The following is a 12,073-nucleotide window of genomic DNA, read 5'->3' as shown; positions in this document are numbered from 1 at the left end:
TTAGGCAAAAGGACCACATTTGCAGAGTTGAGCCAGTGGAGGTTTGACGTGTGCAAGGAGTCAAAATGCGAAATGACCCTCATGAGGTCGGTTTTGATAATGCCCTGACATTTCTTGAAGAAGAGGCCCGTGAAACCATCCGGCCCCGGTGCCTTGTCGCTAGGCATGTCGTTGATCGCTTCAAGAACCTCACACTCGGCCATTGGAGCGCCAAGGCCATGCAAATCAAGTGGTTCCAAATTAAGCTCCTCCCAATTGAAATCTTTGCGACTTCGGGGGCCTCTCTTCATGACCTTGGAGAAGTGCTCGTGGATTAGCTTTTCTTTGGCGTCGTGCTCGGTGACCCACCCATGCTCATTCTTGATCCTACGAGGGCTCTCTGTTTGCGATGGCCGTGGTACGAATGGAAGGAGCCCACCAAAATGTGGGTGGGAACGGGAAACCCATGTAATGAGGAGGACCTCAATTTTTTCTATGCTTCCACCACCATCACCGTTGGTAACGGTGCGAGGACCCCCTTTTGGGACTCTTCTTGGCTCCTTGGGAGAATGCCTAAAGACATTGCCCCGCTCATCTATGAAGCCTCCAAGAGAAAGAATTGGAAGGTGAGGGAGGCCATGAAGCACCACGCTTGGATTCTCAAGATCAACCCCCTCCCACCAACGTCTCTATTGAGCACATCACGTAATTCTTCGCTCTATGGATGATACTAAATGAGGTCCATCTTGACGAGCTCAACGAAGATGATATTCTTTGAAAACACACTACCTGTGGGCAATACTCGGCGGCCTTCGCGTATAGGGCGCAGTTCCTAGGGATGGTCCTTTCTCCCTTGGACAAAATGGTCAGCACGGTGCAAGAATGTGGACCTCACCTCTTCTACAAGTGCCGCTACACCCGACGTCTTTGGTCTTTGGTCATTGAGAAATTCCTCATGCACGGGCTTGACACTTCCGCTTGGCCCCTGTTCGACTCGGTGGACAAGTGGTGGGCAAGCACCTGCGCCAATGGTACACCGAACCGCCAAGCCAAGGCCTCCCTCACTATGCTCGTCTCATGGACGATTTGGAACGAGCGTAACACAAGAGTGTTTAAGTATAAGAGTGCTCCACCGCCAATCTTGCTCTCCTCCATCTCTACCGAGGCCAACCTTTGGGTCATCACCGACGCAAAGAAGCTAGGATTCTTTATTTCACGCGAGTAATCCGCATGCCGTGTTTGTTGGGTGTCTTGTAACAAACTCTTTTCTATCTTAATTAATGGATGAGGCAAAGCTTTTGCCTCCGTTTAAAAAAAGTATAGATCTAGGGATACACGCAAGCTTTATAAACCGGAAAAAGGAGGTAGTATGTTGATATATCCCTAATAATGGCATTTGCAGTAGGCTTATTAATGGCATTTGCATTAGGCCAAAACTAACGTTAATACTTAAGACAACACTCCTAGTTAGATATTGCAACCAAAACGTAGAGTAGCGTTATTTTCCATTTCTTCCCCAAACTATCCTCTCATACGGTCATTCCTGTACACTTGTACGTGATCAAGTAAACCTCCTTCATTTAGTCAGGTAAATGCCTCCACTCAAAGTCCAGACGACCGGTATTTTACATGAGGAAACAGACAGCACAAAGGCACACTGAATTCAAAGTTTCAGACATGCCCCAACACCTCCATCCAGCAGTACTAGAAAAAAAAAACCAGTAGCAGTAGCAGCACACAGCGATGGCGCTCCAATTCAAGATCCCTTTCGGACTGCCTGCACTCATCAGAAGGTTTGATCATTTACACCACTAGTAAGCATGCACGTGCAACGCACGTCTGAAACAAAATAAATTCACATGGTACAATATTAAAATACTATTTATCCAAAATTTTAGATCGCTACAAAATGTTGTCAAGTCACTCAAATTGTATTTCTAAAAGTGTGACATATTTGTGATCGAAGGCACATATCATAATCTATAATAAAAAACATATATTCTGAATCTAATTTTCATTTTACCAATGTCTATATTGTCACGATGACTATCTCGTGCATACTGGCACATCAACTAAGACAAGAATAAGAAAACATTGGTGATATGAGGCAAAATGTAATATGTGATTATAGTAACTTATACAAAAGTTTAGATCCATATAGTAAGATGGAATGTCTCTGAATAGCTGGACTTCGTGGCGCGCTAGTATCCCTACACACATATTAAATCAGTCAACATCCATGTATTCATCATTGTCTCGTATGTTTTTTTACTTGTCTCAAATTTAAACTAATAGGATAAAGATTAGACCTTTTCACCCATTCACTAATGTAAAATCAGAACTCTCTCAGTTATAATGACATCAGAGTAGTAATTTATTGGAATTCAAAATTAACTAAAAAAAATATGTCTCACTCTAGTAGAGCGACATCATCAACCATACTGATAAAAAAGCAAATTTCATCCAATAAGTCATCATTTGTTGGATTGAGAGACGTTGAAAGGGTAAATGATTGCGAGATGAGCTCAACTTCTGATGATGTATTTGATGTTTTGAGGTTCTCAGAGGGTCTATCCAAGAATCATACAATCCATGTGATTTGTGGCACCCTGAACGTCATCTTCCATGTCTCGATTTCTTATATCATCATCATCATCATCATCATTCAATTCCGAGTCCGCTAAAATGACAACTGATTTTGTTCTAAAATCTGTCATATAATCCTATTAAAATAATACTGTATTAGAGTTAAATAGTGATACAACATAGAATAAATATAATGATACACATCGAAAAATACTTGTGGAGTGTCAGACAAAATATCTCTTGTGAAGTACTTCATAAAATATACCATCCACATACCACAAGATGACCTGCATGATTACTAAACTTAAATCTACTTAATATTTTTTATCAATTCTATTGATATTTGTATTAAAATACTTTTAAAATCATCAAATGATCATGACTGTAACAAGCTGTGATGGAAAAAAAATCTCACCCACGCAGGTGAATTGGACATGCCCTATAATAAATAATCGATGATAATTCTTTTTTGTATGGACAATGACGCACCCACTCACAATCCCTCACTGGTCACTGCCTAATAGAAGTATTATTAGTAAGAAGTAGTACTCCCCCCTTCCATCTATATATGGCCTAATGCGTTTTTCGAGGCTAATTTTGACCAAATATTAGGGCAATAATATATGACATGCAACTTACACAAAGCACACCATTAAATTCGTGTGTGAAAGGAGCTTTCAATGATATAATTTTTACATGATGCATGTCATGTACTCCCTCTGTAAACTAATGTAAGAGCATTTAGATCACTAAAATAGTGATCTAAATGCTCTTATATTAGTTTACGGAGGGAGTACTATTAATCTTGTCAATAGTTAAAGACGGTCTTAAAAAATGCATTATGCCCTATATATATGGAAGGAGGAGTAGTATTAAAAAAAATCAGTCAGCTAAAAAACTCAGTCAACCTTCCTCAGCTCCCTCACATTTCTTATCTTCCCCATTCTTCACTTCCTACCTCCTCCTCTGTTGCCACACGCTAGATCCCCCATCCACAGCCGGCACTCTCTGGTGGCCGCCCCTCCCATTCGTCACCATTGTCGGCGGACACGTAGGCCCATGCTCTTCCCCGCCCCGCCCCTTCTTCATATCCGATCCCCGAAGTGCTCGAGGAGGCGCTCGAGCTCGGCATGCTCGCCGGCGACACCGGGGCCCTCCCTCCTCCTGATGCACTCTTCGTCGCCGCTATGAGCGTCTCCACCTTATCCCGCGCGCCATGAATCCTCCCTCCCCCCTGCTCGAGACGCCATCAAGGTCCGGTTCCAACTCTTCTTCTCCCCTCGATCCGGATGCTCTGCTCTCCGACACCATCTTTATTTGCTTGTTCGATTCAGTCTGGAGCAGGAGCAGCTGCTGCTCGCGACCTCCAGTTCCTTCTTTCCATGGATGTGCTGCTGCTCGGGGCCCTCCCTATGCTTCTCCTCGCTCGTACGGGTCCAGGTTAGTCTCTCCGACCCCGCCGCCTACTCGTCCCCGTCAAATCGGTGCGTAGCCTCACTGTGTGCAATGTTCATCGCCTAGGGTTAGCTGCTCAGGAGCCATGGTGTGTTCCGTGTGGCGCTGCCTTCGCGGCCGCAGCCGTTGTTGTGTCTCGTGTGTCGCGGCAGCCAATGGGGTCGGGAAGGTCTGAGACTGGAGGTCCCTGCTCGCCAACTCACAGACGGTTGTTCTCCGACCAGTTAAAAATGAGTAAGCTTTTTTCCAAGCCTATGATTTTCCTTTCATCCTCTTAGTTGGTGCCTTTGTTGATGATGCAGCCCTGAATGGTTCAGATTTTCTGAAGGAGAAGGAGGTGCCGAAAGGGGATGGGAGCAACAAGAGTCTGAATCTAAGAGTATGTTTTGATTCTGAGATGCATTGTACAATATTTTTATTGTTCTAAGAAATCCATGTAGTTGTCTATGGAGCATTTCCTTGAAGTGATGGTTGGGTATATTTGTTTACTAATTCAAACTTCCAGATTACCCTAGTCGGCAACTCCAAATATTTCTTAGATGTCTTACCGCAAGCATTGTACTGCAAAAATATATATACTAAACCTGTTCATGATAGATCAACCAAATCTCGTTGATGCTCTCACCTATTAGGATATGTACATGAAAAGAAGGATATGCTAAATCTGCTTAGTCCCAACAAACAATCATTCAAATGCACCATTTTACGCTCTGGAAGCAGGAAGTGCAACTTCTTTAGTCTTTAGAATTAGAATGGATAAGGTGTACTCCAGATGTTTTCAGTTTTAAATAATTATGCACACAAGAGTGCATTGCGAAATAGCAATAAAAAGTTGGATTTTGACTGGTACCGAAAAGGATTAGACCTCCGTAGAAACAATTCGCTGCTGCTGACTCAGACAGAGTTGTGCTGCACCACGTTGATCTCGCCGTCATTGAGATGGACATGCCCATATCTTGCCGCCTGCATGGCATGTGTAGTGACCATATGGACATGAAGCTGATCCTATTGCTCAAAGGATACATATTATCTTTATGTGTTTCCTGAACTGGTCGGATTAGCAGTGATGTTTGCATCTCCTCCCTCTTCCTACTCGACCACCACTTTCTTCTAGGAACTGATAGCATGTCCTGCCATGAGGAATTTGAAGCGGTCAGAAGACATAAGAGCCGGGTCCTAATCTATGTTAAGGCCATGTTGATGTGTAAGAGTTTGCGGGTGACATCCTCCATGGCAATCATATTCCCTCCAACATCCTTCAGGCCATGGCGACCAGGTAATGCTAACAGCTCAGTTGGATAAAGGTTCCTTATGTTTTGCGATTTAGTCGAGTTGGGTTACTCTATTGTGTGGCTCACGTCGGGGTTGAGTAGAGTTAATCTTGCCTATGCTAGTGCTAGCCTGCTGGATTTGGGTGATATCCAAAGATACATTTAAACTTACACTAAATTATAACTTGCAAACAAATTTCCTTAGAGGGGAATTATAACATGCAAGCACTATAAGTTCAGTGTATTATTATTAGTACTGCATAGCAAATTAGCAATCCAGTTCATTCATAAATAAGATTTCAACACACCATTGGTATAAAATATCGTACATAGTTCCGAGGTCTACATGCCTCGCCTGATCCTGAATTTGACCCATAAATATATTTCAGAGACACAACTGTAAATATATTAAGTAAGAGCAATTACCAGAGGTGACTGTTGCTGCTGTTTTGCCGGCAAGAGGGCATGCATCTGTGCATACAGCAGCCACGGACTAAGCATTCCTTCACCAGCAGTAAGGTGTTCTTACCCTTGCATTCTTTGTCCCCAAATAAGAAATAAGAGGACTCTGTCTCCTGCCGCCATAGGGGGTCATCTGCCCATGTGATTCTCCACCGCATTATGGTCTTATCAAACGATGGTGCAGTCGGACTAATAACTAACCATAGCGGTGAGGTCTTTGCGGTGCATTCCTGGGCCTAGCGAGTCGAGCACCTGGATACACTGCACCTTGGTATTTTTAACTGCTAGGTACCAATAAAGTCTTCAATGTTTATTCATGCAACAGCTAGAACGAATATCTGAAAATAGGCATTTTTTTAGTTTAGGTCCCATCTATACAAACATCCGTCCCCGATTGAATTAATAGTAATATGTACGGAACTGAGGCTCACCATATCATGTTCCAAATAAGTTGTAGCTCTCTTTAATACCCATCTTGGTGGGTCATCCTGTATAGAGCTAAATTCCTTATCTTAGAGATGCATGCATTCTCTAAGAACAAAATTCATGTATTCATCAGTATTTGCTATGGGAGTATTGCGTCCAAGTTGGTACGATTCAAAAGCTACATCTTGATGCGTCATCATGTATGGATCATTTGTCTGGTCATTGCCCAGGATAGAAAATCATAAGATTAGTAGAGCATAACAATGTAGGTATTGTAGTAGACGTAGGATCGACAAAAATAATTTGCAGATTTTTAGTGTTTTGAGTAACAGGTTCAACAGAGCCTCTCTTATCATTATCCGGCGTATTTTTCAAGTTGATTTGAGCCAGTAAAAGGCTGCATACCTGAACAAAGGAAAGAGAACCCGAATGTACGGTCAAATAAACATTGTCGACACAGTTGCAACATAATTAAGGCCCTGTCCGGTACCACTCCGCTCCACAACTCCAGGAGCGGAGTTGGCGGAGCTGCAGTTCAAAACGACCGAGCTGCACTTCCCCTGCTCCGCAGATTCCGGGAGCGGGCGACTACCGAACAGGGCCTAAATCGACGAACTAACCATCTTCAATTGTGCAATATGGGTCACGTATTCTGCTGAGTTGGGGTACCTTAACCCCTGAAATTTGGACGTTAGGCCCTGCATTCATCATTTTTCAACATAGAAAACCATTAATGAGATGTAAAACGAACGGCTTATAGCATTCTGCTGTGCAACTATTTATTTTTTCGAACTCTGTTGTCAAAATTCTAATCCTGACTAATGTTGCAACAGGTCAAAGAAGTCGAACCTGAAGAAGTGCAGGGAAGAATTATAGTTGCGTGTGGCTGGCTGGTTCAGGGGAATTTCAGGGCGGGCGCGGCGGCGCGGGTGCCGGAGCAGGCTCCTAGGCACTGGCGATCTGTCGGACGGATATTAGAAACGAAGGTGAGGTTGTATCTTGTTAGGTGGGTCTTCATTGGCCGTCGAAATCATACCTGGCCAATCTGATGGGCTGCCGTCGAATCATACCTGGCCAATCTGATGGGGCTGCCTACTGCTCCAGAACTCATGCAGATGATGCATAATAATCTTGTTGTAGCCTGGCCGATCCGTGAATATTTGATTGTAGGTGAAGGAGGAGCGGCCGCCCACTCGACGGTGCGGTGTAGGGCGGCGAGGGAGGCCGGCAGGGAGGCCTCAATGCGGTGCAGGACGGCGAGGGAACCGTCCAGCGAGGCGACGATGCGATGCAGGGATCCAGGCCGCCGTGCAGGGAGGCGACAGGACTGCTGAGCTTCGTCTCGGGCGGTGGCGAGGAAAGGCAGGGAGTGGGGCCAGGGACACGATTAGGTTCGGTTTCCTTTTTTGCGAGTTGGTTAGATGGTTAGATTAGCGTGATTTGAGGGGCTGCGGATGCGGGACGGAGAGTTTCATATTTTCCTCTTGTGGAGTACGGTCAGTCTATTGAAACTGCTAAGCGCATACCAGATCTTGAATAAATTAATGATGACTGTTGGATTGGGTCGTGTGGGCTTCATCCTATGGTGCTGATGTGTCTGTATACGTTTTGCGGGGTGCATGTAGGAAAGTTCTTGTTTGATTGTTTAATAGTAGTGGAGATGCACCGGTTTGAATCACGGAATTCCCATTTTGTTCAAGAATCTACTCCTTTTATAAAGAAATATAAGAGCGTTTAGATCATTGCTTCAGTTATCTAAGGGCATGTACAATGGTGCTATCTTAGAAGTACTATGTAGGATAAATGATGAGGTGAAAGAGAAATACTCCCTCCATCCGAAAATACTTGTCCTCGAAATGGTTGTATCTAGACTTATTTTAGTTATAGATACATTCATTTTATCCATTTTGAGGACAAGTATTTCCGGACGGAGGGAGTAATTCATAAGAAAAGACTTGTCTTCTTTTATTTAAGATAAGACAAGAGATGATATCTTAGCATAATATCTGTCACCACGTTTTTAGGAATAACTAGTTATGAAGATAAGGCTAAGAAATAACCCATTGTAGACATCTTTTTTTTGTCATCTCTTAATTACATGCAAAACCTAAGAGAAAACTATCTTATCAATTATTGTATATATGTCCTGAACGCTTCTATATTTCTTTGAGTATCAATGAATACGTTTTCATATATTAGTAGCACATCCAGGCCATTAGTGGTCCATTGACCCATCCATGCAAAAACGACGGCACCTACCATAAAAACGAAGCGTATCTGCCAGCCAGCGCTGCCCGGATGCCTTCCGCTTCCACCTACATATACCCGCCCTCTCCTTCACGCTTCCCACTCCTCCGCCGTCACAAGAACCTCCCCGGCGCGCCCAGCCCAATCCCCGCCCCCATTGCTCCTCCTCGGCCGGAGGAGCGACATGAAGCGGCGCACGGTGATCGCCGCGGCCATCGTGGCCCTGCTCCTGGCGGCCTGCACCGCGGCGGCGGCGGCGGCCGCGCTGACCATCTCCCGGAAGAACCAGCACCGGCCGGCGTCGGAGTCCTCCGGCGGCGCGTGCGACATGTTCGCCGGGGCCTGGGTGGCGGACGACTCGTACCCGCTCTACGACTCGGCCAGCTGCCCCTTCGTCCGCGGCGAGTTCGACTGCGCCCGGTTCGGCCGCCCCGATAAGCAGTACCTCAAGTACCGCTGGCTGCCCAGCCCGCCCTGCTCCCCGCCCAGGTTTGCAACTGCAATGCCGTCCGGCCGGCGGCGCCGTAGCCCGATTGCCGTGAGGTCGAATTGCGGCGGTGAGATGATGATGGTGCTTGTGCGCAGGTTCGACGGGCTGGCGCTGCTGCGGATGTGGGGCGGCAAGAAGGTGATGTTCGTGGGCGACTCGCTGGCGCTGAACCAGTACGAGTCGCTGCTGTGCATGATCTACGCCGCGGCGCCCAATGCCCGGGCCACCGTCTCGCCGCGCTCCGGCAGGATCGACCCGGCGACCACCGTCACGTTCGATGTACGTGCCGATCGACGCCTTCCTTCCTAGTTCCTTCCCTGCGCTCCTCGTTGGTTTCCTTTCTTCCAAGTAAGATTAAGATTGTCCGGTAAAAAGTCGGCGGGTGGGGCTGGGGCCTAGCTCGGCGGTGCCGGCATGATGAGGTGATCTGATCAGCCCGGCGGTTGCTGCGGCGTCGTCGGGAGGGAAGATCTACGGCGCGGTGGTACGGCTGGACCGCACGCCACCGCATCCATTTCATGTGCTGCGCTGCATGGCCAGCGTGGCCGATGTCGACGAAGCCTTCTTTTGCTCTCGCGCCACACAAGTCAACAGGCCAGCGCCGAACGGAATACGGGTCGCCGTGAGGTCGTCTCGTTTGGACTTTGTTGGTGTCGTGCCGAATGTCTGCACTTTCTGACGGCTGCTTGACGCATGTGCGTTTCTTTCGTTGGTTCCTCTCTGTTTTTCACCCTCCAGGCCAGATTATATGCTCTGTTTTTTCTCTTGCTTCTTTTTCGTCTGTCCATTTCTTTTTCTTAGGCAATCTGAAAAAAGAAAAGGAGTAAGAATCTAAAACGAGCCGGGCATGGCAAGTGCCCCAAGTGAGCTGGCCCGAATGGGCTATCTGCTCACTGCCGTGCGCTTGCCGGTGCTGGTGTTGCCGGGATGGTGCGATCTATGACTAACCCTATTTAGTTCAGATCTAGGGTGACATGCTCGTGGTGGGTGTGGTGCTCCCCCCATTTCCGTGATTCTATATTGCATCTACTGCTGCTGCTGCTGCTGACTCTGTTCACTCGAGTCCAGTCGTTCCGTCAGCTGTTCTTGTTGCTTGCCCTGTTGCTTGCTGCTACGCGTTTTTCAGTGTTTGTGTCAGACCGTCAGGACCAGAAAATTTGATCTCCCAGTGTACCTCGTTGGCCTTTTGCTGGTGGCCGGCTTCGACCAGTACAACGTGATCTGTGGCCTTCGTTGGCGTCATTGAGCGCCGACGCACACTACGAGTTAAGGACACACACGTGCAGTTCGGTGGTGATCGTGCTGCTGTTTTTATAGATTGTTATAAAACTGTAGGTGATTGATTGCCTCCTTCAACGCCGAGCTGGCTGTGTCCTGCAAGGCCAAATGGGGCCATGAAAAGTCCTGTGTAGTTGTGTACTGCACTTGCTAGCACGGTGTTTGGGATTGATGGCTGGCTGAACTGACTGCTGAAGCTGACGATCTGCTGCCTGCACGCAGGAGTACAATGTGACGCTGGTGTACTACCTGTCGCACTACCTGGTGGACATCGTGAGCGAGAAGGCCGGCCGCGTACTCAAGCTCGACAAGATCGACGAAGGCCGCAACTGGCTCGGCGCCGACGTGCTCGTCTTCGACTCCTGGCACTGGTGGCCGCGCTCCGGCAAGGACCAACCGTAAGACCAGCGTTTGTGTTGCCTTTGTTTTGGTCCAAGTTTTTCAGGCAGGTTATTATGACTGAACTCTGAACTCGCGCGATGTGCGTGTGTGTGTGTGTGTGGTTGCTGCAGCTGGGACTATATCCAGGAGGGCAGCCAAGTGGCCAAGGACATGGACCGGACGGTGGCCTTCACCAAGGCGCTCAACACCTGGGCCGGATGGGTGGACGCCAACCTCGTCCAGACCAGCGCCAAGGTCTTCTTCCAGGGCATCTCCCCCTCTCACTACAGGTGACCTAATCCGCCTTGCCACTCCACAACTCCAATGATTTCCCCAAGTAAATCCTTCAAAGCAAATACGCGCACTATGTGGCCGACATCCCATGGATCCACACAGAAAAGAGAGAGACGAGTGTGCTGTTGGGAACCGGGCCCGTGCCTTGGCCCTCGACCGCTACCACTGAACCACCGAACCACAGCCACACCAACTTGTCCTGAATTTTTCATATGCTCGTCCACATCTGCAATGGTGCAGGGGGCAGGAATGGGGCTCGTCGCCGAGGAGGTCGTGCGCGGGGGAGACGGAGCCGCTGAACAGCACGGGGCCGTACCCCGCCGGGCCGATCCCGCAGCAGGCGGTCATCAGGAGCGCCCTTGCCCGCATGGCCAAGCCGGTGTACCTGCTGGACTTCACCTTCCTGTCGCAGCTGAGGAAGGACGCGCACCCGGGCAAGTACGGCGGCATGTTCGGCCAGGACTGCACCCACTGGTGCATCGCCGGCCTGACCGACACCTGGAACATCCTCTTCTACGCCGCGCTCACCGGCCAAGATGGCTGAATTCAGTCGGATGTTTGTAGAATATATATAGGTCAATAATCAAGCGATATTTGAAGATAGCACATTGGTTTATAGGGCTGGGAGGATACTTTCTTTTTACTGCAAAACAAAGAGATAGAGGGTTATCACAGTCAAAACAAAAATAGATATAGCATGGTATCAGTATTCAAGGTGGGTATGATTGCTCCCTCAAAAAAGGAGGGTATGATTGCTAAGTGATTTGTACTTATAAAAATGTAGATTGCTTTGACAAATCCCATATTTGCAGAATTTTCGGGACAAGGGACATTGTTCTTCTTTTCAGATATATAGCAGTTACGACAAGTTATCTAATGTCCCTTATAATTAAATAGTTAAATGTGTGTCTTGTTAGATTTAAACTCATATCTAGTACTCCCTCCATCCCACAATGTAAGACATTTTCACAAAAAAAAATGCAAGACATTTTCACAAGCTATTTAGATAAAAGATTATAGCAACACAATAAATAAGGCACTTGGGGAGCTTGGAACCTCACACATGTCACTACATCTAACATAAACTAATCAGTCATCGCACTCGTGTTTTGAAAGGGAAAGTATTTTATAAGTAAACGGAAGTACACACTAACAAAAGTACATGGCAGTATGCCTTTTATCCCGTGACGAATCAACCCGTCGA

General features: G+C 47.1%; 2 protein-coding genes and 1 long non-coding RNA gene across 13 annotated transcripts; 2 read left to right on the top strand and 1 right to left on the bottom strand.

Moving 5' to 3' along the window:
- Positions 1-1,496: 1,496 nt before the first annotated feature.
- LOC123060674 (uncharacterized) lies at positions 1,497-7,520 on the bottom strand. Of its 3 annotated transcripts, none has more exons than XR_006428097.1 (7): positions 7,250-7,430; positions 7,029-7,139; positions 6,585-6,877; positions 5,821-6,394; positions 4,871-5,150; positions 2,510-2,702; positions 1,497-1,756 (listed from the first exon to the last, which is right to left on the bottom strand). It is a non-coding gene; the product is annotated as an uncharacterized lncRNA (long non-coding RNA). The 3 variants fall into 3 exon arrangements; XR_006428095.1 differs by having other exon boundaries at positions 1,497-2,702; positions 5,821-6,091; positions 6,185-6,394; XR_006428096.1 differs by having other exon boundaries at positions 1,497-2,702; positions 7,029-7,215; positions 7,250-7,520.
- LOC123060672 (uncharacterized) lies at positions 3,465-7,757 on the top strand. Of its 9 annotated transcripts, none has more exons than XM_044483482.1 (6): positions 3,465-3,819; positions 3,900-4,005; positions 4,093-4,228; positions 4,323-4,399; positions 7,013-7,185; positions 7,350-7,757. In XM_044483482.1, the coding sequence occupies exons 1-6, from the start codon at positions 3,782-3,784 to the stop codon at positions 7,351-7,353; spliced, it is 534 nt and encodes a 177-aa protein (XP_044339417.1). In that variant the 5' UTR covers positions 3,465-3,781; the 3' UTR covers positions 7,354-7,757. The 9 variants fall into 9 exon arrangements, 8 of the variants coding, with proteins under 8 accessions (XP_044339417.1, XP_044339415.1, XP_044339416.1 ...); XM_044483480.1 differs by having other exon boundaries at positions 7,320-7,757; XM_044483481.1 differs by having other exon boundaries at positions 3,466-3,819; positions 7,013-7,165; positions 7,320-7,757.
- Positions 7,758-8,481: 724 nt separating this feature from the next.
- Positions 8,482-11,695, top strand: LOC123060673 (protein trichome birefringence-like 38). The gene is made up of 5 exons (XM_044483486.1): positions 8,482-8,915; positions 9,012-9,195; positions 10,417-10,592; positions 10,707-10,865; positions 11,110-11,695. Exons 1-5 carry the CDS (start codon positions 8,611-8,613, stop codon positions 11,411-11,413), a joined length of 1,128 nt encoding a protein of 375 aa, XP_044339421.1. The 5' UTR covers positions 8,482-8,610; the 3' UTR covers positions 11,414-11,695.
- Positions 11,696-12,073: the final 378 nt, after the last annotated feature.

Source organism: Triticum aestivum, chromosome 3A, assembly GCF_018294505.1.
Source record: "Triticum aestivum cultivar Chinese Spring chromosome 3A, IWGSC CS RefSeq v2.1, whole genome shotgun sequence".
Classification (NCBI taxonomy): domain Eukaryota; kingdom Viridiplantae; phylum Streptophyta; class Magnoliopsida; order Poales; family Poaceae; genus Triticum; species Triticum aestivum.
Note: the sequence above shows the minus strand (reverse complement) of the source record. Positions and strands in the feature narration are given on the sequence as shown.